Genomic DNA, 27,834 nt, shown 5'->3' with positions numbered 1-27,834 from the left:
CCATGGGATTACAGCTGGCACATCATGTCCAGTGTGTTTACCATATTATAAGAGCTCCATCACTGTATTGTTGCTACAAGAGGATAAAGTTCATTCTTTCTTATCAGGACTGTAATTCTTGATAGCCATGCACACATCTGTCAGCGGCTACATTTCCATGGAGGATTATCTGACCGGCCGACAGACACACTGCTGCTTCTGCAGGGGAGTTTATTTAGGAGGAGCTAGAAGAAATTTGTCATATAATGGATTATTTGGCAGTGTGCAAACTGAAGAATGAGATGCTATATTTTGAAGAGAGCAGCTTTTTGAGTGTTTCAGGGAGAAAATAAGGCCAGCTGGGGATGACACAACATGTCCGAACTCCTCTTCTGCTCCCTGCCCTCATCATGTGTGTCTGCTGCGCTCTCTCAATATTAAAGCTGAAGACATATATAAGTAAAGGATGGGGGTTACTTTGTGATTACAGCTAAATAAGATGTCGGAAATATTTAGAATGACATATGCTGACATTTTATAGGTAAACGTACAAAAATGAAGATTGGAGATTTGGGAATTTAGCTATTTTTCCACTTTTTATTCATGCAACTTGTATGTCTCTGTATGCATTTGTGATGGTACAGGAACAGTTACCTTGGCTTAGTCAAAGACTACAGGAAAGGATTTAGTTTTGGAATGTAAATGTTATCTCCAGCACATTGTAAAAATGTAATCTTTCACCTGAAAAGGTAATTAAATTGCTCAATAATAGTAATAATAATAATAATATTAATAATAACAATAATAATAATAACAATAATAAGGGAAGGACTATATTTGTAATTGATTAAAATATATTTAGATATTTTTCCTGCAATACCAATGGTAAGTAAAAACCCTTACCTTGACAAATCCTTAATGTATAAAAGGGTCTCCATATACCAGTTCAAATCCTTTAAACAATCCAAGTAATCCATAAAAATACATTAATGATAAAACACATGTGGGTCGCTACTATTCTTGTGGGCTGACACCTGGACGATGATGATGGCATGAGATGACGCAGGTCAAGGTCAGATGTATGCATGCAAACAGAACCAACTAGCATGAGTACAAATGGATGAATAACAGTACAGGGAAGCAGAATGCACAGCATACTGTAAATGTTTTCCGTTCTATTCCTGTTTATTTTAACTAGCATCTTTAAGAGCTCATTGAATGAATTAAAAGACAGTAAACAAGGAATTTTTGGACGAGAACTCCCTCTCCCAATAAAAACATTACCAGTCTTTTCCATGGCCGCCGACGGGTTTTATGAAGACTGCGTGTGTAATGACTTTTCTGTAAGATTCACATGACATTAAAAAGAAGACCACAACTCCCTTGGCCGCCCTTGGCTCAGAACAAGGGGAAGTGAATGTTTGTGTCTACAATCTAAAAAAGAAAGGATTGGAATGCTATTCTATGCTATGCTCTTCTTTATTAGGGTCCTTTATTTGTTGTCTTTGTCTCTTATGTGACCTACTGTACATCATAGTTAAATATCTAGATGGATCCACTGTTAAGTCAAGGCTAAATGTGCACAAAATTTAAACGATTGTGGTGTCACTACTGCATCAGTCAATTAGGTGCTCAATAGGGATGTAATGAGACACCCAACTCACCATTCAATTCAAAATTTCACGTTCAAATGCAATTTTCTCACGGCAGAATGAAATGACTGAAAGATATTCCTGTATTTATACAGCAAAACAGCAAATATGTCCTTATCAACAGCGCTACTGATATATAAATAACAAAAAATGAATACAAAAATATTAAAATGATGGATTATTGCTAAGGCTGTATGGTTACGTTTAAATTATTTATTTGAAATATAATACATTATGACAACTCGTCAACAGTCACTTGTTCTTAAACGACATAAAAAAAAACACTAGATGGCAGAACGACCCAAACGCAACACTGTCCACACTAGTCTCAAAGTGCAGCGAGTCTCCTCTGTGTCTTTAGCTGCAGACTGTTGGACGTCCCAGTGCTGGAGTCCTTTCCAGTGAAATACATTCACACTTTACACCGTTTAGCTGTCGGCATTTTAACCGTGTTTAAACCAGATAATGTTTCTGGCTAACGTAACTGCTGTATGTTAGCTAGCGTCATGCTCTAGGCTGTGTAAAACTTGCATCGCGATTCTTTTTTTTTTTTATCTCAACCTGTTGTTTGATAGACTTTACATATTTAAATCGATTATTAATCAATTCATGATGCATTTTTCTTTTTTTATAGCCTAATTTTCACAAATTACTACATTAGATTAATTTAATACTAATTATTGTAATTTTTTACTAATTATACAAAAATAATTTCTTGTTTGTTTTTTTAGCGTTTTTCTCCTTTTTTGTCATTTCTTCCGAGGCCATGAAATTCAACAACAAAGTAATCAGTAATTTTACTTGAGGAACAATGTACGGCATACATGTTATTTTTAGGTAATTTGGTTGAAAGAAAGCCAAGTTCCTGATATTAAAAATAAAAAAATGGGTCAAATAGGACCTGAGGACAACACAAGGGTTAATAAAAGCATAATGTTAGAAGCTTGCACCCCAAAGGATATGGATGGTAGCCCTAAGAATGTGGCAAACACTGCTAAATAAACAGGAACCACCAAGAGTGTCGCAGTGGGGCTGTTGGAACAACTAGAATCTACAAAGTGGACCTTTGGCAGAGATTATACTGTCAAACAATACGTAGGCTGTGTTTATACCCGTTCTGTGAAACACCCTGATCAAGGCCCTGTGCCTGAATGTGTTGGTTCAATACAGAGCACACTCTTCCTCAGATGTACACAACTTAAACCCTTCAGATTCATATCTAACCATGAACATGGTTACAATTTCAGTCCCAACTGTTCAATTAGCCATCATGGACATTTTCTTTCTTCCATTACAAGCATATGGGGTCCCCTTTAGACCCATTGAACTGACTCAGTAAGACTGAAAAAGACACACTACTGAAAAATTCAATTGTATTTTGCAAAAACAATGCCATATTGTTACGCATGACAATCAGACATGGGGGAAAACATCATTGTTCTTGGTTTAATTCCCATTTCATTCTAACATGATCCATGAAACATCAATGACTTAGAATACATTTTTTTAGTTTTTTTTGTCCTACTGGGTTCCTTTGCCATTATGATGAGTCTGTAGACAAATGAATTTCAGTAAACCAGTGGTCCAGAAATTCAGGCAAACACACATGCTGGCAATGAAAAAGATGGAAAATTGAATGCCAGAATGTTTATCTGTACAGTATGTATTGTTATTTTTGCTCAGATTGTAAAAATGCTTCAGGCATCAGGCAACTGTACATGTAACCTGATTCACATATAAAGAGTTGGGCCTGTGTGTAGTTAAACTGACATGACATACTGAAGCTTTGGTCTGGACGTTTAGCTGAAGAAGGCATTCCTGACCTGGTTCTGATGTTATACACCTCGAAATTAGATGATGTAAAAGACACATTTCAACACCAAACAAAAAAGCACAATAACTAAATGCTATGTGAATACATTATACACACATACACGCACACACACACACACACACAAGCATCCGCAAACTAAGCAGACAGACATAGTCTGTGCTCTGTCTCTCATAATGTCACTACAGATAACGGTCCAACACCTTCCCAACAATGCTTCCTCTGGCCCAATAAAATCATAAAACGCTTCTCAGACTGCTTCCCTCTTTTTCAGTGTCTCTTTGAACTCGAGTGACACTGAATGCAGCCGAGGAGACGGCAGACGTGACAGTGTGAACAGCAACAGTCTGGTGCTAGACACCACTTTACACCCGTACTGCAATTTACAGTTCAAAGTGCAAGCCTGAAAGAAAATATTGAAGAATATTTGGAAAGATTACTGATAAATGTGCCACATACAAATGGGGGATTTGGCGCTTTATCGTATCTGACGGGGTTAGCGACAAAATGGCGGTGGATGGCATGTGTGGGAAGGTCTCGCCAAAGGCGTGAGGTAAATAGTGAGTACTTGTCACTCCTCTTGCAGGGAAAAAAAAAAGCGAAACCAATGCCATCGCTGAATGGCAAGACAAAAATCGAAAGCGCGGCAAAGAAAAGGGAGGGTGATGTTTTCAAAACAAGCTTCAATAGATGCACATTTACAGTAACACAAAGAAATAAATGAAGCCCCTTGAAGAGCAGAGCTGTGTTTCACCAAAGGACTGGGCAGAGAAACCAGCAATTTTGCAATTCTTCTTTTGAAGGTTTTCTTCTGTTTAGGGTGGAGAGTTGGGGGGTTTGTGGTGCACTGGCAGCTGAGGCAATCTGGGTCCCAAGCACATCTAAGGTTGGGCAATTAGTTCCAGTGCCACTATTAATGTGCTGAAGGGGCGCGCTCTGCGGGGGGTTGAGGGCTTGGCTCAAAGGGCTTCGGTCCTTGCTGGGAGGAGGGTGGGGGGGGTTGAATATGGACAACAAAGGTGGGGGTCAGGACCTCAGGGCCATGTGAAAGCTGTACCATGTCCACTGACCTCTGCATGCCTGTACAGACCCAGCCGTCACACCGGCCAACAAACGGATGCATGGCCGGTACAGTTTCTACTGTTCAATGCAATGTCAGCACTAATTTCCAAGAAGAAGAATGGCAAATATTGAGATAGTCGACAAACTGAAGCTAGGTTCACATTAGCAGCTCAACACTGGCCTAAAATTAAGAATTAAATTAAGGCCTCATCAAGGCATTGTTAATGAGGCTCCTCCCCAACAACACTTGGCCAGACTTTTTTTTTAAGATGTTTACCCAATTTCATTGGATAGGATGACTATTGAATATTTATTTCAAAGCTCATATGGGTGACTAGCACTTCCTTCACAATTCAGTATGTGGAGATCACACTCCTATTAATTATTAGTATGGATTCAAGGAGAGTTTAAGTGCCAAAATGTTTAAGAAGATGACATTCTGAGGATTACAAATTTTTTTTTTTTTTTAATATGAATTTCAATTTTAAGACAGTAACAGATAACAAAGCAAACACTGAATTGGATTGATTTGCCTGAGAAAGCATTACTTTCCATATGACATTGTCAGACTGCAACACCTCTTATAAATACTGTAGGGGTCATTACATCAACTTCTCCATCCTTATAATGGCCCTTGCTGTTAATTTTTTTTCATTATTGTTTTATCTATTGGGCATATTTTTCGTGAATAATCCTTTTAATCATAAATTGACATAAGATATCCATCTGTTCCCAGAGTCCAAACTGACATCTTCAAATGTCTTGCTTTGTCCAGATAAACTAAAAGATATTCAATTAATGATATAAAACAAATTTACAATTTCAGAAGCTAAGAATGTTTGCCATTTTCCTTAAGAAATTACTTTAAAATAATAGTTGATTATCACATTTTCTGTTGATTGGATAGCTAATTAGTAAAAACTACACTTAATGACAATGGCAAATCAGTTTGTTCATCTACTTCTTAAAAATCTTTCAGTCTTCTTTTTTTATCCGGAAAATAATTCAATTCAACTCCGATGTCAGTGAACTACACATTGACTAGAACATTGGTCGAGGACACCACACTGCATATTCCCATTTGTAGGGCATGATTCAGGCCTACATTGTACCTTAAGACCCACATGCTGCCCACATCTCTCTCCAAGACTTTTGATCTTCTCCGTAATATGTCAAGGGTATTTAGAAGACAGAAAGCAAGACGTAAGCAGAGAAATGTAATGCCAGCAAGCCCTTTTTGTGCTGCAGTTGTGCTCTGTGATCCAATCCTTTTTTACCTTTTGGATGTTTTCCTTTTTTTTTTTTTATGTCAGCGGGACACCGGCTGCAGACTTATTTTTTTAAATGCGAGCCGCCACAGTTGCTGTTACAGACAGATGAATGAGGACAGTAATTGCTGCAGAGCACGGCTGCTTGTGTTTGAAACGTAGCTTTTCAGGGACACTATTAATCCACAACATCCAACCTTCAATTCTCCTGCATTTTATTACACACAAGTCATGGTCAGTCATGGATTTTATTCAACTTGGAAATACTTTGTGTTTTCTTTAAGAATATATTCTTTTTCTCCATCTTTTCTTTCATTTATTCATTAATTTTGTCACACTGTTAGGAAGGTTTATTTTCAAGCAAATCCAGATATTTTGTAAAAGGGGATGTATATAAAAATATCAGTATTAAAGTGAAGCCAATTTAAAATATTCAACATGTGATTGGGTAGTTTTGTCAAAAGCAATGCATCATATTTCTCTATGAAAAATATGAATTTGCCAAGTGAAAAAAAGTGTGTAGTGCAGAATATTTCCAGTAAGTAAAGCCTCTAAATTGCACCTGTGCAAATGTGCTTGGTTATGATCCAACGCGGACTACATCTCTGAACAAAAAGTCAGAAAAAGTACAAGTCAATATTTTCCTGCCCTTTCCGTATTTTTGGAAAAAAGTTGTTCTACCTCTTTGTCCTTTCTCTTTGTCCCCCGATTGGTTATCAATGGCGGCTTCAGTCAGATTCAAACCCTCTGCCACGGCGGCTTGGCGGGTTTGGCCGAAGCGCTGACCATTAGAGTTTGACAGGAGCCTTTGTGTTCTCTTAGGACAATGGGGGTGAGAGGTGGGGGGTCAAACCAAACTGCTGTACACCCCCAACACACCCCGTTTCATCTGTAAAGTTCTCGCCGGCTGACCTTTAACCTCTCTGACCATTGTCTGACCAAAAATAATAAAATCTGTTCCGCCAAATAAATGCCTGAGAGACTGATGTCCTTGTTGTACGTCTTTGCTGGTTTTTCCCTCCGTCCTCGCCTGCTAATATGGAAGCTTGACCCTAAGATTATGGCAAGATTATTCTTTAGTCTTGTGGCAGATGGTACGGGTTCACTTTCTCGTGCTGGCTCTTGGCAATTTCCTTATTTGTTAATGAAAGGCAACAAAGAGGAATTGGGTTGGTAATGCATTGTGTGGGATTACGCTTAATATATGTACTTGACAGACACTGCTTCAATTCAGAGGTGAATGTTGTTGTTTGTTTCACTCCAACCTGCTCTGAGACCATTTGGGTTTGGATTAGTCAGAAAACGAGGATTATTACAGAGTATTGAATGTCATTTGCGAGTGAAGATGACCTAACTAACTGATTCTGAAGCATTGGGTTACAGCAAGCTGCTGTGAACCTTTTTTTCCCCTTGGTGTAGTGTGTATGTTTCTTCAGCTTCTATGGCGGGTCGAATTATGTGCTTTGCTTATGTAGGTCACAGAGTCACTTCAGGACAATTGCAGAGAGCACGCAGTCATTTGGGATGGTGTTGAATTTTCTGAGCAACACCCTGGCAAAAGAACACCTATTGAGTTCTTACACTCCCGCCATTGCGGTTTGTGTAGGAAGGTGAAGCACGTTATTGTCCTTAATTAAGCGTGTTTCCTGTCCCCATGATTTTTCATTTTCAAGTTTCCTAATCCCAACGTGAAAAACTGCACTTCCCCAATTGCAAGAACTGCAATTTAAAGTATTTTGTATATTGAATTTTGCAGCTTTAATTAAAAATGTCCACAGAAAAATCAGGGCTTGGTTATAGTGCTGATGCAATAGCTGCATTTTGTTACCAATGCTAAAATTAATTTTTTCATCATTTAAACTGGACTATCGACAGTAAAATTGCGATCACATTTTTTCCACAAACCATTCCAATTTTCTTTTCTTTTTTTCTTTTTTAATTGTGTCACATCACAGAGAAGTGTACATGGAAGTCATCACTGCTGCCTTTTCTCTCTGAAGCCAACCCCCCCACACCTTTTCTTTTTCCTCTATGAAGCAGCTACCCCCCCCACCCACTCCTACCCACAGACAAAAGTCAGGTCTGTAACCCCTGGCCCCACCCCCGTGCTCTTTGACCTATAGTGGAGGCCTGGCTGAGCACAAACAGTGGTCGTCCCCTGAAGCCCTCCCACCACCTCAACTTCCACCATAGGCTCCTGTTTCACTCAGGCAATGAAAGGGCCTACTGTAAATAACGGGGGCCTTGCTGACCCTGGCGTTTATCTGGGCCTGAGACTCCTGCATCCATCCTACTGTAACAGAGCTCACCGCTCACAATAGACTCTCTCATGGGTGTTAGACTGTAGGCTCTCTCCCCTCTGTGCCCACTCAGAATGGGGATTAGAAAAGAAAAAAGAAAAAGGAAGGGCCCCTGTCAGGTCCTCCAAGGGGGTCAACCCCCTCCAAACCAGCATCACAACCCCATCCCACAGACACTTTAGCCTTTGTCCCTGTGTGAGGCTTGGGAGCAGGGAAGGATAGAGGGAATGTGGAGGTGGGGCTAAAGCCTGAGACCAATCACTCTGACAAAATGCTGGATCAAACTCACAGCTCCGAACAGCATCAAAGCTCACTCGCTGTGCTAAAGCCACTAAGACGTTTCCACATTCAACCGTGTGCTTCCTTCTAGATCAATCTGCGTCAGTTGGAGGATAAGACTTTGTTTTCTAAAAAATCTTTGTGAACCTTTTATCTTTTAGAATAGTGGGGTCCTAAACCAATCCAACGTTAATATCTACAGCTGTAATGAAAAGTTGAATGACTGATTGATTTGTCAATCAGAGAAAATCTATTTTGATACTCATAACGGCATAAAATCAACATATTTGGGACCGTGGGCATCTTACATTTTACAGACTAAACAACTTATTGATTAATTAAGATAATAATCAGTGTATAAATCGTATGTAAAAAAGTGTAATCTTTAATCAGAATCTTCAACTTTATCAATCTTTTGCTGGCTATGAGTGATATTCTAAACATAAGAAGAAGAAATAAACTCGAGTTAGGGGATGATGATGAAATGTCTTTATAGGCTTGTCCTGTCTGTAGGCTGGCCAGAGAGAGAGGGGGAGAGAGAGAGAGACCCAGACCTAGAGAGATAGAAGAAGGTTCCGGGTCAGAGGCTAAGTGAAATATATCCCCACTCTGAGGCATGCAAGAGAGAGGATGCAGGAAGCTGGAGGGCCAGAGATAAGGGCACAGACGTAGGCGATAAGCACCCAAACACCTGTTAGGGAAGCTGCAGCTCTTCGTCTCAGACCAACACTCACAGGAGGCAATAAAACACAAGCAGGGAAGGAAGAGGTAGAAAAAAAAAAAAAAGATATGGACGAAACCATCAGAGAGAAAACTGCCTCTGTAATCTGCTTTTCTTTTCCGAAAGGTGAGAGCGGAGAGTGAAAAGCGCAGAGGGTGTCTGGGTGCTGCTGCTGCTCGTATGAGGGGGATAAAAGCCCATCCTGTTTTACAGCATGCTTAATGGCATATGGTGGGAGCCTACAGCATCATTTGTAAGGTCAGCGGCGAGACAGGAGTGGCAGAAATGATGCTGTTTGAGTCATGACATGTCAGAGCCACCCGCTTCAGTGATCAGTCCAGGAAATGGAATGGCTTTTTTTTTTTTCCTTCTTCTTCTTTTACTATCCCACTCTCGCCTTTTGGGGCCCAGGGACAAACAGACAAACACAAAACAATCTGGAAGCGGTCAAGAGAGACCTTGGAGACGCCTGACAGTCAGGCAGTAAACAAGAAAGAGAGGATTCACGATGTGTCAGGAGAGAAATCCATGGGCTGATTACGGCAGGAAAACCGTCTGACCGATCGAATGATGTTTACTGTCAAAAACCTCATCAGGGATCTGGAAAGGATGATGTCAATTAAGGGTACACTGATACTGGCATAATCTTCCAGTCAAGGGTCAATCCAGTCTGAACTAATGGTAAACACAAATACAAATACATATGTCATCACTGTACAAAACGTTGTAATTGCCTACTGTACCACTGAATAGTCATCCTCATAATTTATGGAAGTGAAGGGGTTTGCATTCTACGATTTGACATATATTTAAAACAACGTTTTATTGGGGCTGATTTGAATATTTTAAGACTAATTTTAATTGAGTTTAAGCAACAACAAAAAAGAAAATGCATTAAATCAAAATGAAATGAAATTCTAACTTGTTTCACTACAATAACATACATGGTACCTGATTGTTATATACACAGGTCAAATATATGGAAAATATAACTTTTACAGTAAAAAAAAGTTTTTTAATATTTTGCCATATTTATTAATTTTTGTTCAAATCGATGTTACTGCCCTGGGCTCAGTGAGAAAAAGGTGATGGCATGCTCTTTGTTTCTTCCTGATTTTGCATCAATATTCAATTAAAATGTTGAAACCAAGAATTCAGGGACATTACTTCAATACCCCCCCCCCCCAAAAAAAAACCTGCTGTGGTGCTACATACTTTAGGTTAGAAAAAACATTTTTTTTTTTTTTGTAGTTTCTTATGGGGAATGTGTGTCATTTTGTGGCTTTGTGCAAGATACTGGCCATTAGAGTACAATGGATGAAGACAATGTACAAGAATACAGATTGATTATTTATGATAGAACTGGGCAATACTGCACAGAAAACCCTTACGTTAAATTAGCTGTGATGCAACATTTTGAACTCCATGCAAGCACAATTCTGTGTGTTAGAATACAATTTTAAAAGAATTAAAATGGCACTTGGTGTTTTAGAATAAGGCTTTATCAGTATACATTGATTACCAATTCCAAACAGGTGAAAAAGCCCTTTTAATGCATGATTTAAGGCATGATTTTGTAAATACACCTACGATGATGAATGCGTTTCTTATCCGACTCGTACTCTGTTTTCAGACATTCTTGCTCTTCAAGCAGACAAATCTCCCTTCCATTCAATTCAACACCCACCTCACATGCAGCCTGTGTGAGGGGGCCAGCCTATCCATCATCAGCTCTCTCCTTCTAGTAATCTCTCTGGGCGTCTTTGGTCAGCAATACATAAATCAATTATGGTTTTAAGCTTTATGCCATGATTTACCCAACTGATCCCTCTTGGATTACAGCGGAGCTTAAAAACGTGTCAGGCGGCGCTAAGGCTCCAAGTCGCCTTCACATTCATTGCACTCAAGCTACGACGCTCGCCAAGCAGCATGTCAGATGCCACAGGTTCAGACCTGACAGCGTTTGGAAACGGCTGACAGGCTGGACAGATATGGCTGCTTTGTGAGAACACAATGATGGTCTCCGTTGCTAATAACATTTGGATTTCTTTGTGTTATATCTTAACCTAAATTTGTCCACGGCAGATTTTCCGAAGGGACAACTTTCACAATGCCGAGCTAGATGTGGCATTTTTGCAACGAATCTTTAAAAAAATCGAATCTAAAAAGAATAAAATTATGAATTACTAACAAAGGTGCTAGTTACCAGTCAAACAGTAAGCATGCTAGTTGCTAAGTAGCATAAAAGGACACGCAAAGCCTTTCATGTTCTTCACTCAAATGATTTAACTACTTTCTTGACAAAAATTATTTTAATAATGCTGAGGCCCCTAAATAATTTCTTTCCATGACATTTATTAAGAAAAGTATTCACAGATAAAATAAAATAAATGGGTCAATGTGTTCTCACATCAAAGAATACATCCTACAAAGCGAAAATATTTGTTACCTATATAAACATGATTATCCAGATGAATTAAAATCTGTATTTTTGTCTGTTAACAATTCAAGTTGTGATAAATCCGGATTTTGATTGAAGTTAAGGCGAGTTTTTTTCAAGTTAAGTTCAGGCTAAATTAGTTTGACTTAGATTTTTATTACTCTATTACTATTACCCCTAAATATTGGACCAAGTCTGATCTGTCCTTTCGTAGTTTTCACTGTATATCTGCTTCAGAGTTTTCACTGTATTTCTACTAAATATGTTTCACTGTATTTACACTTAAAGAACGGCGGTCCTTGGTCACTGGTCATTCATTGCCAATTCTATTTTGCCTATTTAAATGTAGCATAATGACCAATTGTAAATGTACATTACCAGTAACATGCATGATTGGAAGTTATGATGGCTATTTTAATATCCATTCATCTGTTGCAGAGACCCTCTCGGTTCAGGAGCAGATAGCAAGCCCTATGTCACCATTCACCTGTTGAGCAAACATGTTTCCATGGGCTCTGAAGAGCTAGATTAAATGCTCACATGGTGCTACTCTGGCCTCACTTTCCTACCTGAGAGCTCCTTTGTGACAGGTGACGGTGGAGACAATGGAGCGGGGGGGTAATTTTTATGATCAGCTTCTTAGCGTGCTGGTATCACTCCATTGGGGCCCCTTGCCAATCTCTGGCAAACCATTCAAGTGGCAACAAAGAGGCTAATTAGAAGCTCTCTCGCTGGAAGCCCGCGGAGGACTCTGGTTTGATACTTCCCAGGGTGGCTAGGGGGCCTCAGAGGTGGCGACACACACACACACACACACACACACAAAAACACACACACACACACACGCACGTTGGCCCTTTGGCTCCAGCACATTTGCTCATTGTGGCCGTCGTCCTTACGGTCTGCCAGAGCAATAGAATCAGAGAGGGGGAACCGACACATCTTCTTTCATGTGGCGGGGACCCAGAGAGGGGATGCTAATAGGATATCGATGGGATTAGAACCCAGAGCGTTCAGGTCCAGGAGAAAAGGGGCAGGACTCTATGAACTAGAACTAAAACCCACTCAGCTTTAGGGCCGGATAATTCTAATTCTATTGACTTTTTCTTTTTTAATGGGAAAGTTGACAATGATGCATGCACCTTAATACAGTAAGAAAGTCTGCCAAGAGGAGAAGGTCTGAAAGTCTAGTAAAAGGTTTACAAAAAATAGAAAAAATTGTTATTAAATAATTCTACCTGCTCAATCTCACTCACTGTGTATTTAGAGAGAAACTGTGGCACAACCTCTTTCCCTGCCAACACTCACAGCAGCTTCTGGGACTCGAGATAAACATCAGGAAGTTAGTGCCGATAACGCATTTGCATGTCACCTGATAACTGGCTGTAATTAGTACTCCCCTTGAGCCCCCACCACCACCACCAAACCCCGCTCACAACATGACAAAACAAAAATACAAAAACCCACACGCTCACATGGACACACACACACAAGGCCAACTTCCAGTACAGTATGTTATCCTTATCCCTCCCTCCAGACCACAAGGCCCCCACAGGGACAAAAGACAGGGGCCTCAGTGTGTTTGTTTCATAGCAGCCCCTGCCAGACCGCATCAGCAAAGGCCACGTCTGCCGAGCCCTGTTAGCCACACAGAGGCAGCTGGTCGCACCAAGTCAAGCTGTTAACTTTTATTGCACAAGCACCTCCCTCCACTCTTATCTCAGAGAGGGAGGTGATCTAATCAGCCTAGTGATTAGATCGCCTCCCTCCATTGCCATAGCCACTGTCTAGGTATTAGACTGCCCCCCCCCCCTTGACGGTGCCCTTCTGTTTTTCTTCCCTCCATCCCATTTCAAAAAAGCATCTCAATTTCTTCTAAAAAAGCAGCTTTGCCAGATTTAAGATGACTCGCCATCTGACGACACTGCAAGACAGCACAACAATGAAATGCTTGATCTTGAAGGTGTGTGTGTGTGTGTGTGTGTGTGTGTGTGTGTGTGTGTGTGTGTGTGTGTGTGTGTGTGTGTGTGTGTGTAGTCCATTCCACATGATGTAGCCCCCTGTGTTAAGTCTTTAATCGATACATCTCCCTATCCTGACAGTGAGGACAGAGCCCAGATCTGAGATCAGAGCAATGGCGGTGTAAATCTTTACGGTTCAACCAGAGCCTTTTAAAGCCTGTCTATAATTGGACCTCAGCCAGCAGCTGCCTCAGCTGCGGCTATCACCATGGACCCGGTCAAAGCGCCAGTTCCTCAGAGGCATAAACAAACACTGCACCTCCAATAAGAGCCCAAAAAGCACCTGTGTGAGGATAAAAAGAGGGAAGATGTGGCAGGCAGACTTGAATAAGCCCTCTGCTGTTGTCTGTGGTTGAGTTATTTCTTGCAGGTGTTTTCTTGGAGTGAGGCTTTTTTGTGCTTTTGGATTATTACAGCAACATGTACTGTACCTCCGAGTGCAAGCCGGGGAGACTTAGCTCACTGAGTGATTTCAAATAGAGGGTAATCCACTGGCATGTAATGGATGCTTTGTTGACAAGCTTCTTTCAGGAAGCAGGAAAATGCTTGCACAGTTTTACAGGTTAGGATCATAAGCTGGAAACGGCTTAAGATTTTAGTTTGGGGTATTTTGTTTCAGACCAAAAATGATGTACTGTATTCTGGTAGCGAGACTGAGACAATGAAGCAAACGACTGACTGCCAACTGTAAAACACACAGTACTGTCCATAAGGTTTCAGCTATCACTGTTCTTCATTTCATTTATACTGAGAAACAATTTCTGAAATTGAGCAGAATAATCTACCTGACAACCTTTCAGATTTTTTAACACATGCGCACTTGCGCAGTCATATATTTTGGTCAACAAGCACAGATGTCTGACGGAATTAACATCACACAGACCCGAGTGGGAACACGGAGGCTCAGGTCCATGCTACATCTACAACGTGCTCTGGTTTATTGGCATTTCTTTAAACCAATCAAACAATTGTCTTGGCCGGCGCTAAAAGCCACACGGAGCAACGGCGGCTCTGCAAAATAGCCTTCGGGAGGAAATTGTTTTGGTGGAATATGTTGTACGTTGACAGGTTGTTTTAGTCATGAACAGAAAACTCAGATAGGACAGATAGTCTAGCTAGACGTCTGGATTTACCCTGCAGAGATCTGGGGAGCAGTTAACCATAGTCCCCAGAAATCCACCGGAGTTTAAATTTCAACACAAAGAAATCAGAAGGTAACGAACATCTAGTCAAAATGAAAGACATCCGGCAAGTGGAAGGTAATGGATATGGACTAATGCTATATCTGACAAAATTAAGGGTAGATGGATATACAGTAGGTAATCTAGTTGCTTGCCCGTGTTGCAGCTAGTGAGTGTTTCACAGTTAGACATCCATGCTGGTTGATAATGGTGCAATAGAAGCTGTGGTCACAATATAGGTGCAGCAGTACTTCTTCGACCTAACAATGTTTTTAAACCACCAACCAAAAGCCCATTCCTTTTCTACAGATCTCAGAAGAAAAACTTGTAATTCTAACTTGCTAATGTATCAATTCTCTGTGATTTAGAAAAAAAAGTTGGTCACTGTTGAAATCTTTGACAGGTTTTCTATTAACTGCTTGTGGCCTACTAGTCTTAGTATCTCAATTAAACTTGTAAACGGGAGCCACAGAGCCAAAATTTGGGCAAAGAAGGTGGCGTCTGGGTGGAACAAAGCAGGAAGTGGAAACCAGCACAGCTGATTGTGAAAGACACATGTCAATCAAGCAAACGTGAAGTAAATCTTCTCATGATGCTTTAACATCTCCTTAGTGGATCTCAAAATCGCAAAACCTGAGAAGAAGTTAGCCCTGCACAATAATCCCATTTGTATTGAAATCACAGTATGGACTAGAGCAATATCCAAATCGCGGTGGGAGGGGCGCAATATTTGTAAAAGGCAAAATAATGAATGCATCAAACCATTCTGAATTAAGTATTGTGGTGTTGCAAAGATGTCCCAGCCTAGATATCTTTTCCTACTGACTATAGAACAAAATCTTTGTTTGGGCCAGATTCTCACAAAAATCACACTATAATAAATTACAATAATAATACAAAAATGGTCATTCCTTTGAATATTTTGAATCATATCATAATAGCAATACTATTCATAATTACCACAATTAAATACTTTCCTCATTTTGTGCAGCCCTAGAAGAAGTAATGTTACCTTTAAAGATTATGGTTTGCCTTTCCAAGAGATAAAATGTGTTTTTAAAAAACATTTATATAATTTCATGCAAGTAGAGACTATTTCAAGACAGCATCTGTAAACATTTAGTTGTACTTTATATTAAAACCACGAGTGAATGGCCACCATGATGACTGCTAATTGTGTAAGTAGTTTAATATATAGTACAAAGCAGTGGTTAATGGTTGATGGTGGCCGAAGCACACAAGTGTCAGTGTGTAGGGAAACAGCTTGTACACCTTCCACTGGCCTCACCTCAACGTGCAGGATGTATGTGTGTGCATACATTGTTATCACCTGCAACAAACGCTATGTCCCCATATCTGGCTCAATCTGCTCTTGGTTTACTGAGGATGAGTACCAAGGGTTATCTGTCCCACTCTGATATGCACAGATAAGGGCCTTGGGCCCACTGTTTAAACACCTGGGGCCTGGGGTATTAGAGCGCCCTCCATACCCCTTTTGCCACAAAAGCAGAGGAAATGGAAGAGTGAGCGCTGGCTGTTGCTGCTGCTACTGAGGGAAATGTTTGTTAAAAGTAATAGGCGCATGAGTGTGTGCGTGTGCGGAGGTTAATGCAGGGGTGATTATCTCCACCACTCCCACCTTGTACCCACATACTTCCATCAATACTAAGCATAACATGATGAAAAACAGCAAAGAGAGGCAGAAATTCATTGTCTCATTCATGTCGCCGCACCCCCCCCCCCCCTTGAAAAACCCAGGCTGTATTATGAAAAGACAGAGTTAAAGCATTGACGGTTATCAGTAATGTTTAACATCTATATGCTGGAAAAGCTCCCCTTTAAAATGGGCTCTCTTTTCACTTATGTGATGTACATTACAGCGAGGGTCAGTCATTTGCATGAGAATGGACGATTAAGTGAAAGAGATAAACCCAAGGCTAGTTCCCGTGAATTGGATGCTGTGTTTGGAATACCAAGCAGTGGACTATTTTTTACGTCTTTCCCCTGCAGAATTAGCCCCCTGCATCATGCATTTATTTTCCCAATAATGACTCAGGCTCTTCCTGTGTTGATTATTTTCTCAGTGCAAGGGTTACTATAATATTGCTGTAATCCTGTATCCCGGACGAAGTAACAACAGTCACCCTGGGCTTCCTTTGAGAAATAAATCTAGGGCTTGTCAGTAGGGAAGTGGTGGTGATGGTGGTGGGGAGGGGCGGTGGCGGCGAAGGTTGTTGTGGGATTGCTTAGATTCAGTCAACCTATATGATGCCTACAGAATAATGTGCCGCCTTTCATTAAGCTTCATACATTTCTTTGGAAGGCAAACACATCTTTGAAACTTTACATTTAAAAAGCTGAAGTTCTCTAATTTAACCCTTGTTGTCCTCCTGGGTCAAAAACTGACATTTTTGTCCCTTTTTCAGACTTTTTTTGTTTTCACTAACACCATCTTACTACCACTTGTTTTGCACTACATTTTGGAATTTATGGTTATTAACACGCATTTATATAGAATTATACCTAATATTTGAGTTAAAAAACTGAAATTATGAATTATTTTGACTAATGGTTAAGATCAGAGGAACGGACAGATGAGTTTATTCAGGAATGAAAGTGATCAATTGTATTTGCAAAGAGCGTTGTGTGAAATCCAATCCATTTTTTGTGGTATTTGGTTAAGAAACCAATTTTTTCAGATATGGATATTTTTTTAAAGGGGATAAATTAGCAGCCATACAATAATGTAACCTAAGAAAAGTTGACCCAAATTTGCCAATCATTGTGGATCTCTGTTAAAGAAATAATTACTAATCTCACCCGACGTTCAATTACTGAATCATTTTGATCCATCTAAAAAAGTGTTGAGGTTTCGATACCCAGCCCTATTTCAAGGTAGCGTCTCTGTGCTTACACATCTGATTGGCATACAATGCTGTATTGCTCACACAATATACAATGTATTTAGTTTGGGTTGAGCGTTTTTTAATGATACAATCCAGGGCACAGAGGAATGAAAGGGAGCAGAGACTAAATTTATACAGGAAGTGGGTACTTTCTGGTGCGTTCATTTTAACATAGACGCACACACACAGACACCTCACACCAACGACCTGTGCCACATCTGGAAACAATTACACTCATGTTTGACTTGACCTGCCATCACCAAGTGACCTCTGCCAACTTTTTTATGTGTTTGTTGCAGAGGCAGTGGTGACCCTGACACAGTGGGTGTTGGGAAATGATGTGTAATTAGTCAGAGGAAACACGACTCCGCACGTCTGAAATAAAACATCTTGTGTTCACATCAAAAGAATCAGGCAGATTGACAGGCCGCACATGGAAAAATAAAAGCATCGACTTGATATGCTATCAAATGACCCACATTGGAATTTGTAAGGACACGAGGAGCGTCTGAATTAATGTATCAAGCATCTCAGGGTAGCACAGCAGACCTTTCATGTGCGGACGGCAAAGCAGACAGCGCATGATGCAATGTTTGATTTCTACACTTCAGGAGGCTGTCAGGACAGCGCGTACAATATTAAACAGTGTCGTGTCGGTGTATCAACCAGTCTAAATTAACCCATTAGTATGCTATGGGGAGAAGCGGGAAGATCAATGCATGAAACGGTTTGGAAATCTCCTTTGATACGAGATTTCCCAGCTTGAGCGAATTGATGAAATTCCTCTTGAAACACAGGCAACCATTTCACACGCCAGACTTTCCACAAGACAGAGACTAATGTAGCCTGTCCTTTAACACAGTGAGACGGTATCCCAGCGCCTGACAATGAAGCTATAGGGCATGGTAAAGTTGTTGTTAAAACCAGCTTAGGAAGAACTGATCATAAGCAGCACCCAATTCACATCTTCAGTTGCAGTTTAAAAAAAAGGACGCGTAGCGTCAGTCCATGCAATTACTGTTCAATAAATAATGAGCACTCATCATGAAGGCCACACACATTTGTACACTGCCAACTGCCAACACCAAAAAAACTACAAAATATCTGACTACACCTCTTATTTAAAAAGGGAGTTAAGAACACTGCACAACAATTGGTGTAAGACTGCAAACAAGGACATGTCTCTTTGGCATTCTGTAATATCAGTATTTTCATAAGACGCATTGAGACTGTTTAACAAAAAAAAAGCGGCTCCGAGTGAATAAGTTCAGCTCTTGTCTCTTTGCCATGGAAAACAACATCCTGGCTCAGGTACGAGGAGATGGGTGATGGGATTCAAAACCTCAAGTGAACTTTAACCATTGTGCATTCCTATTGATTCAAGCAAACATTACAGGGTAGGAAGGTGGCCTTCAAGTAAGAGCAGGCCTCCAGTCACAAAATCACTGACTGTGCAAAATCCACAAAGAAGTGATGCAACTTTACATTCCGTGAGGTGCTTGTACGCTGACTGGGCTGATGCAATTTTGACAAAAGCAGAGGTATACAGTATAAAATGACATTACATATGCAATGACACTTTTGAGAAAGTCTACGTATCTATTTGGTAAAGTTTCTGGGCCTTAATTTATTTATACACATTGACTGAAATAGCACTGCACTGATTTACTGCCACTCCACTGTCCTAGAACTAACCCCTTGTCTCAGAGGCCAGGTTCAGCAATCATTTTCTGGGCTGACCGTCTACTCTAATTATCAAGCTAATAAGGGCCCCCCTTGTGCACTTATGGGAAAGGGGAGGTAAGTTGAGTCCAGGATGAGGGGGTACCACTTTGGTAAGTGTGTGTGATAGCTGCCACCCACATCTTGGAAGGCATGACTAATGGTCTTAGACAATGTTACGATAGCAGTCACCTGGGAAGGCCTGGCAGTTATTGAAGGAGTGGATCTTCGGCCCTGAGCCACACAGAAGTAACGTTTGTGTCCGTACTAAGGTTTACGTCACTTATAAACAGAACAACTACTTTATTTTGTTCTCCACAAACCAAGCCTTAAAAAGATCTTTTTTGCCTCAGTCAAAAACAGGTGAGTTTCAGCTGGGGGAGCCTTATAAATGAGTCCCTATTACCCAGATAAATCATGTTAACAATATATATTAGTAGTTAAGTGTTTGGTAATTGTGAGGTCAAATGACTTAAGAATTTAACTTTCTGCTGGACATAATGCAACCTGCCTATGTAATTTTGCACATTCACTTCAAGGCTAGAACAATATGCAAGCAGCTACTCAAAATAAAACTTGGCTTACCTGTGCTGCTCTACCGAATCGTTATCTGGTAGTTCTGCACCGCAAACATTGCATCGTTCATGCTGGTTCCTGCCGTCTGGTTTCATGCCCACTGCCAGCTCCCCGAGCTTGCTGAAGAATTCTCTCTGGATGAAGCTCTGGGGCAGGAGTCCCCCGTAGGCACTGAAGTCCATAGACATCGCCAGGGCTGGGGACATGGGGAGAGAGGAGGCCATGGATGCCGGCATGGACATAATGCCATCTGATTTATGATTGACAGGTAGGGAGTACAGTGAGGCAAAATGTTTCTCCGCCATTCCGGCCATTGCTTCCAGCCCCATCTGGCTGACATCAGCTTGAGGGTCGCCCAGGCCATCATCGCGGACGTAATGTAGCTCACGTGCACTGGTGATTACGCTGCTCCTGGTTGGTGTTCCTGGGCCGTCTCGGTTCCTGTCCTCCCCACTTCGTTCTCCGTTGCTGGAAGCACTGGACTCCATGTTTGGAGGGCTGTCATGGCCGTTGCCACCCATGTCCACTTGCATCATTTCGGTCTTGATCTCAGTCATCAGGTGGTGGGAGTTGCCGTGGAGCTGCTCACCCCCAAAGCCCTGCTGGAGCAGAGACTGGCCAATGCTCATCAGGCTGTCCACAGCAGCTTTGGTGGGGCTTAGGGTGGAGACACCAAAGGATGTAGACACCGAGGGACTCTGGTCCACCATGCCAGCCATGTTGGCGACTTGCTGGGTACCTGACTGGTAGGGGTTCTCCATGGAATGTTTTTTGGAGTTCTTGGCTCCATTGTGGCCTTTGCGCTCATCATCCTCCTCTGTGCTCCCGTCATTAACATTGATCTCTACGTCATTATCATCCGAGGATTGGATGGTTTCCAGGATCTTGAGGCATTGCTCTTCCAGATATTCAATCTCCAGGATCTCTGCTGCATACAGAAGGTCATCTAAATCCTCCACCTTGGCCTGGAGCGTGGCAGTGTAGGCATACTCCAAAATCTGTTGAAAAGTCTTTGGTGAAAGAAAGTCCAGGGTGTAATGCTGGCTGCTACGGTGGAAGAGGATCTCAAACATTTTGCTTGTGCAGGCTAGCACAGTCCGGTGAGCGTGGAACTCCTGGCTGTCTACCATGATGACCACGTCACAAAGAGTCCCGGCCAGACGCATCTGGTTGGCCTTCTGCAGCAGGGCAGTGGGGTGGTTGGGGTTCTGGAGCTGGATCATACCCATTTTAGTTAAATCCATTATGTCGATGCAAACCACGAGGCCGACTCATGAGGCTCGCCTTCTCCGCTCAGCAGTGTTTTAAGCCGTCTTTGTAAACAAGATGAAACCTGGAAGGAGAGACGGAAGGAAAAATAAAAATCAGTTCTGGTAAAATTTCGACACAAGAGCAAAAAGGATGTGCAAAACAAATCCACTAGTCTTTACACTTCCAAATCCAAGAAATGCCATCCTCGTTTTTTTTTCTTCTATAATATGGATTAATGTTATTTTTAAATGAAATGCAAACCAATTCATGATTAAGAAGTCAAGATGGCCAAATAATCCTCTTTTTAAATATTATACAATGCAAATTTATTAAATCCAGTTTATAAAGAAAAGTAATGAATTTGTTGATACATTTAAAGTAGACCACAATTTATTTTGTAAATGGCAAATGTGAAGCCAGTGGAGTTTCAATAGAAAACATCCTGCAGGGATGGTAAACTGTGCAGTCGCATTGTTCTCAAAACAAGCGGAGAGTATTGACTGTAGATTTCTGAAGAGAGACAATTTGTGAGCCGTGCAACAGGCTCACCCTGCATACCAATCAGTCCAACATATGTTATGTTAAAAAGATGTCTTCGTTTGCTTATCTGACGGGGATGTACACACAGTTAAACAAGTGTGAGTTGTGGTTTTTCCGCTGCTGCTTGGCTCACAAAGACCGTCAGCAGCCTTTCTGAAATTAAATAGCATCTTACTCAGTATTCCCAGCACAGACGGGAGCTGGGAGCAGCGGCCAGGAATGGATGGAAAGGAAAGCAGAACGAGGCAATAGAACACAACACTGCAGCCCCAAACACCCTGCTCGGCTGTCAGTCACTAATGTTGAATATCCAAATGAATGAGTGTTTCAGTGACCACTCAACTCATTTGCTCCAAGTTAACAGGGCAACATGTTGCTCCACCTCATATCTACCAAACACTTTCACCGACACTCAACTGATGAAAACAGTGTAACAATAAATAGTCTCCCCACTAGATGTCCTTTAAATGAATGATTGTCTCCGTGAGTACTATTAACACAATCATTCAACTATCATCATGACCTATACACTGAAACAATGCTTTCTTCATTGTTGCCATTACATGACCTCCAAATGAATGGTTACCAGCTAATTGCCTCCATTGACCCACATCCTGGTTGAGCTCATTGATGTCCAGTTTTTATCTACTCAGTTTTCACTCAGCGTATTTTCCTATGACAATGGCAACGACACATTTCCACTGAGTTCTGTTCATCATTTTCTGAGAAAAACTTTTTCAGAATCTTCAATTTCCTTTTCGGGGAGCTTAATTTTTCTTGTCAAAAGTGAGAAAATAAAAAGAGAAGTCTGTGAGCACTTCTTTTCCTTACCCCCCACGCTTGAGAACAATACACATTCAGACACAGGAAAAAAGAAGAAAAAAAAGGAAAAAAAGGAGGACGTAGGTTCCTATCAGCCTACCATCTAGACAACTTTCCTTTAAAATAAAATCAGTAATTCCCAGATATGCAAGCTCACTTCAAAAAAATCTCCAATCACAGAAGCCTGTAAATCCAAACATGCAGACGTTAAAGGATGCTGGCAGCTCTCGTTTGTGTTGGGAAATAAATAGTCTTGCTAGCATTTGGGACACTGGACAGTTTTTTTTTTTTTGCGGCTCATTGATAAAATCGATACAGGGAGGTAGGTCATGATGAAACCGCAGGTTCTCCTCAGAGCTCAGCCTTCCAGTCAACAGAGGTCATGCCTAAAACACCGACATTATCTTTATTACAGGTATGCCAATATAGCTGCGATATATGGCCTCCGTAAATAATCAATGCTTGTTGCGCTCTGTGGGCTTTCAGCCAAACTGTCGCTTCCCTGGGACACAATGTAAAGTTGCTTTTTTGGAGGGAGTGGGGGGGCTTAAGCGCGTCTGTTAGCTCTCTATTAATAAAAAGGACAGCGCTACAGAGAGTACGTGCGTCTAGACATCAGCGGTAATATTGGGCCATGCGCACCAGACAAATTATAGCCTACAGCGCGTTATATGCATTATGCAAAACATCACACACTACATTAAGTACATTAAGCCAGGAGAGATTTTCTCTCTCTCGCTGGAGGACAATGCAGAGCGCTGACAATAAGCACATTGGGCCGACTTCACAGTAAAGAAGGCAGCATAATCAATGTGATCACGAGTTGTCTGCCATAGCGCGCCTTGGCGACCCAGCCACAACAAGAATAAACAGCGTTCAATATTCCAGACCACGAGCCACACTGACAGACACAAATGTGGAGAAAGCGAAACGGTACAACGTCCCTAAGGGGGACAATCAGAGGCATTTTTTAGAGCGTGCTAAAAAAAAAAGAAGTAGCCTACACGAGACAAGACAGCTGCCAGAATCTCACACCGATTCAAGCCAGCTCTCCTCAACGCACAGGTGGACTTTGTTTGTGGCTAAACGATATCCTCAAACACTGGCTCTTTGCAATTGATGAGAAGGAGGGATGGTGTAGAGAAAGACGCCTAAAGCATAAATCGCAAAAGAGTGAAAGGGGGAAGCGAGAGAGAGAGAGAGAGAGAGAGAGCAGACAGTCTCGATAACAAATCAATTTGCTATTGCATCTGTTACCAGTTCCCCACCTCACAGTGTGCTGCGCGTGCTCCTGCTAATCGGTTCTCGGTCACCAATAAGACATCTAGTTGCCTGTCAATCAATTGTAGTGGGACTGTACAGTGACTGGATTTGGGTTTGTTTTCCAGTGTATAAGACCAGTGTCCACAGTCCTCATCGTGATGACATCACGGCTAAATGAGCCACACTGGTGTGCGCCTGGAGACACAGAGGACGGGCAACAGTGTCGCTGTCTAACAACATTGCACAATTTCCATCAAAAACGAGCAAACGCAATTTCTCCAGTAAAAAAAAGTCACATGGAGCGGGGCGTCATATGTTGTCTGGCTCCCCGGTGAAACAGCCAGACCTCACGTCCTCTAGCTGCGGTCTTCAGAATACTAAACCAGACCGAGAGAGAGAGAGGGAGAGAGGGAGAGAGAGAGAGAGAGAGAGAGAAAAGGGGGGTGGGGGGTTACGTCAACCTTAACATCTCTAAAAAATTGACTACCGTGGGTAAAGGCAAACTTCAACACCTTGCAGCGCAATCAGGAAAAGCACTTGTTTTCATCCAGGACTCCGGTGCGCCGATCCAACTTGCGTGCCAAAGTCGCGGTTTACTGTCAACTTCAGCGTAAGGTTGAACGGGGACAAGCAAAAAAATGAACCCACAGCGCTATAAATGCATCAAAATATCCACATGGTGAATGAAAGTACACAGAGAAAACAGTGGTAGACGCATGCAGAGCAGCGGGTCTGGCACTTGTCGCCGGGAAACTGCAGCTGCGTTTAGCCCGGATTGGTACTCACCTAAGTTGCACGTTTTGATTCCGTCTAGTGTAGGGGGAGTGGGGCTACAGCATAGTAAGGCAGTTCGCAGTACCCGCTCTCTCAACACGCACTAACTCCTTTCTTCTCTCGCCTTAGCAAATCAACACGGCGCTGACGTCAACGCAGCCAGACGAGCAGCAGGCAGGCGGGCAGCCGGCTCGATCTGCGCTCCAGCCATACAAACACTAAGAAAGTGAGACACCTAGGGGGCTGTCTCATGTCAAACGGCTGTGTTACAGTGTGACAGTGAAAGGTGAGCGACACTGCCCTCCCTCCACTGGTTTGAATGCACACAGCCTACAGTTGTTTCTCAAACTCCAGCCAGGGGCAGACTTAATGGGACATATAGGAAAAATCACTATGGTTACTTCTAAAGCCCCCTCTAACCATACATGTGACTGTCTATTTAAATGGGAACACTACTAGTTTTTCTTCTTTTTTTTCTGTGCTTCTTTTCTTATTTTTGTGTAGGCCTATGAGTATCTGTCTTCCCTGTGTTGCTGGATGAATGTAGCTCATTCCGGCAAGCTAAGTAGATGTTAAGTGGATGCTGAAATCCATGGACTACCCCCCCCCCCCCCCCCCCCCCCCCAAGACATTTATGTCTGTATTGTGTCTTTGAACAGCTGACTGTACCGTTTGATTGCAAAGGAAAAAATAAGTTAAAAAGCCCCCTCTAATCATTTTCAATCTATTTGTTGAAATGATAGGTTCAGTATAGTTGTTTAAGGTGAATGCAGAGATTATCTGCAGCTGATCCATCCTCCCCCACAGGAGATTTATTCCAAAGGTATAAAAAAAACAAGTGTGAGTTGTGGTTTTTCCGCTGCTGCTTGGCTCACAAAGACCGTCAGCAGCCTTTCTGAAATTAAATAGCATCTAACTCAGTATTCCCAGCACAGACGGGAGCTGCAAAACCATAATACAAAAACCACATGTATTTTATCATTTGTTTTAAATATTCACAAAATCGGTATTACTATCACAAGCCAAACATATGTGTAGAAAGATAACTTCAATGCATATTGCATTTCCAGAGGTTAAAATCTTTAATGTAAAGTATTAAAAGGGGACAAATTCAGTTTCAAAGCCCGGGAGTAATCAACTGGAGGACCTGTGTGCCACCACACATTATTTTTTATTTTATGTTCATTCTATTTTACCTCCTCATTCTCTTTCTTTCTCTGTTGAAACTATTTTTTGAATAAACTTTCTTATGTTACATCCTCCTTTCTCAACACACAACTACTATCGTTATTATTGCAAAGCCATGAAAAGACAGGGAGAGAACAGATTAGATGGATGATTTAGTAGATCAGCAGGGAAACATATTATTTTTATATTATTATGTCGCTTCAAGAACGCGATCCCTCCGGGGTGAAAGTCCTGTGTTGTTTTACCCAAACCAACCCCCTTATGCGGATTTTCATCTTTTCAATACTGCTCCCTACCATAAACGTGCTGTTATCACGAAAGATGCTTCCCATTAAAATACATAGGTTTAACATTTTTGCTCACCACCACGAAAAGAACTACAAAATGTTGTCCCTAATCAATAGATTGTGCAACATCACCATTTTACAAACTGCCATTAGACTGGGCTGTAAATGCATAACGTTCAACTACTGCAAAGTTTAGCAGGCTGCAGGTTCATCGTTCCTCAGTGGGAACGCATTTCGGTCATGTGGTGTACATACACTGTATGTAATATACTACACGCAAAAAACACAAAGCACAAGTCTGATAGTGAGTCCTTAAAATTCAGATTTTCATAACAAGGGCCTCGGATTTAAAGAATCAAATGTCCTTTTCCTGAGTCTATTGCAGAAGCTGTGTTGTTTTAAGATAGTGACAGCAATTTAAAGAAAAAACATGAAACTGCACTGTGGCACAGTGGCACTTCTTTTGTCTTTTTTTTTTATTTAGAAAAAAAAAGTCCTTAATGATCAATATAGTGAACAACTCTCCTCCTGATGGTTTTGCAGTGCATTAACAAACCTGAATTGTTTCTTAGCGTATCTTTAAGTTTAACCAGGAAGTAAGTGGATGGCACACCTCATTATTATTTGGCCTGCTATAACTCTTGGGAGTCTTTTATCGTAAAAGCATGCTTAAGAGTTTCTCTGAAAATAAACTTGATTGATACTTTAATGATTATCACTGACTGGAGGAAATTCTTTACCAATGGATTCATTTCACAATATTTCAATTCTATTGTTACATACAATTACTTTCGAGGCGTGGATAGATTAAGAGCAAGGAGACAGCTTTTTTCAATGACACTAAGTGTAGGACTACTCAAGACTCATAACAAAACGTGTTTCATCTCATCATCATATCATATCCTCCGCCAACCTAACTGTTACTGAGTCACAGGCAGGGTACAGCATTCACTATGAAGCTACAATTAATGGAAATATGGGATTTATTTCAGTAACCCTAAAAAAGGTAATCTGTTAAAAATAAATCTCATTTTACATTCTTCCCTTCCTTCAGATGAAATGTCCCCCATTTCCATACATCTAATATTACATTATGTTCCCTTTAAGTACCCTGGAAATCCAGAGTTCTCGCGAAAGCACAACTTGATCGCAGTTCAATCTACCAGTTAGGTACATTGGTAGCTAAGCGTTTGGGGCTCTAGATACGTCACCCTGTGTGTTGTTGTGATTGGTTGTAGTGTTATCCAATTGTGTGCAGTTCCCATCTTTTCTTGAGATGGGCGACTTTGATCACGCCAGACCCTTCATCTTTCCGATTTAGGTCTGGATTTCCACACTACCCTTTGAGTGCCCATTGTAAACTTTTACTTTGAGTTCCACAATTCTACATTTTGGATTTGGATTTTGAGTCTTGTTTTAAAGCAACACCAAAGCACAATTGCTCTTTGGCCCCCCTACAGGTTGGAAGCGGAATTGTCCGTTACCGCTGTCTCATTGGAACAACAGATCCGCTACCCGATCTGGCAAACTTGCAGTGCAGTTAAAGCCGGTAGCGGGCCGCAAAGAGAATGCAGGAGTGCTGCTCACCCTGTTACAAGTTGATCAACCACTGAAACAATTTTGGAAAACTTATTTGAAGGTACAACATAATCTCTGTTATTGCGTTAAAAAGGAATATTTTCTGCTATCATGCTCACATATACACTCACCGGCCACTTTATTAGGTACACCTGTCCAACTGCTCGTTAACACTTAATTTCTAAGCAGCCAA

The 27,834-nt window shown here is 41.4% G+C and overlaps 1 protein-coding gene across 2 annotated transcripts in view; it reads right to left on the bottom strand.

Annotated features, from left to right (window-relative positions):
- zbtb16a (zinc finger and BTB domain containing 16a) overlaps positions 1-24,789 on the bottom strand; it is a 144,120-nt gene extending 119,331 nt beyond the window's left edge. The window contains exons 1-2 of one of the 2 annotated variants that reach the window (XM_034889029.1): positions 24,601-24,789; positions 19,948-21,271 (exon numbers count right to left, since the gene is read on the bottom strand). In XM_034889029.1, coding sequence (XP_034744920.1) covers positions 19,948-21,182 — 1,235 coding nt within the window. In that variant the 5' untranslated portion in view covers positions 21,183-21,271; positions 24,601-24,789. Of the gene's footprint in view, positions 1-19,947; positions 21,272-23,819; positions 24,194-24,600 lie in introns of those variants that run through there. The other variant, XM_034889030.1, reaches the window with a different exon arrangement.
- Positions 24,790-27,834: the final 3,045 nt, after the last annotated feature.

This window comes from Etheostoma cragini, chromosome 13, assembly GCF_013103735.1.
Source record: "Etheostoma cragini isolate CJK2018 chromosome 13, CSU_Ecrag_1.0, whole genome shotgun sequence".
NCBI lineage: Eukaryota > Metazoa > Chordata > Actinopteri > Perciformes > Percidae > Etheostoma > Etheostoma cragini.
The sequence above is the reverse complement of the archived record's forward strand: the minus strand, read 5'-3'. Positions and strand labels throughout refer to the sequence as shown.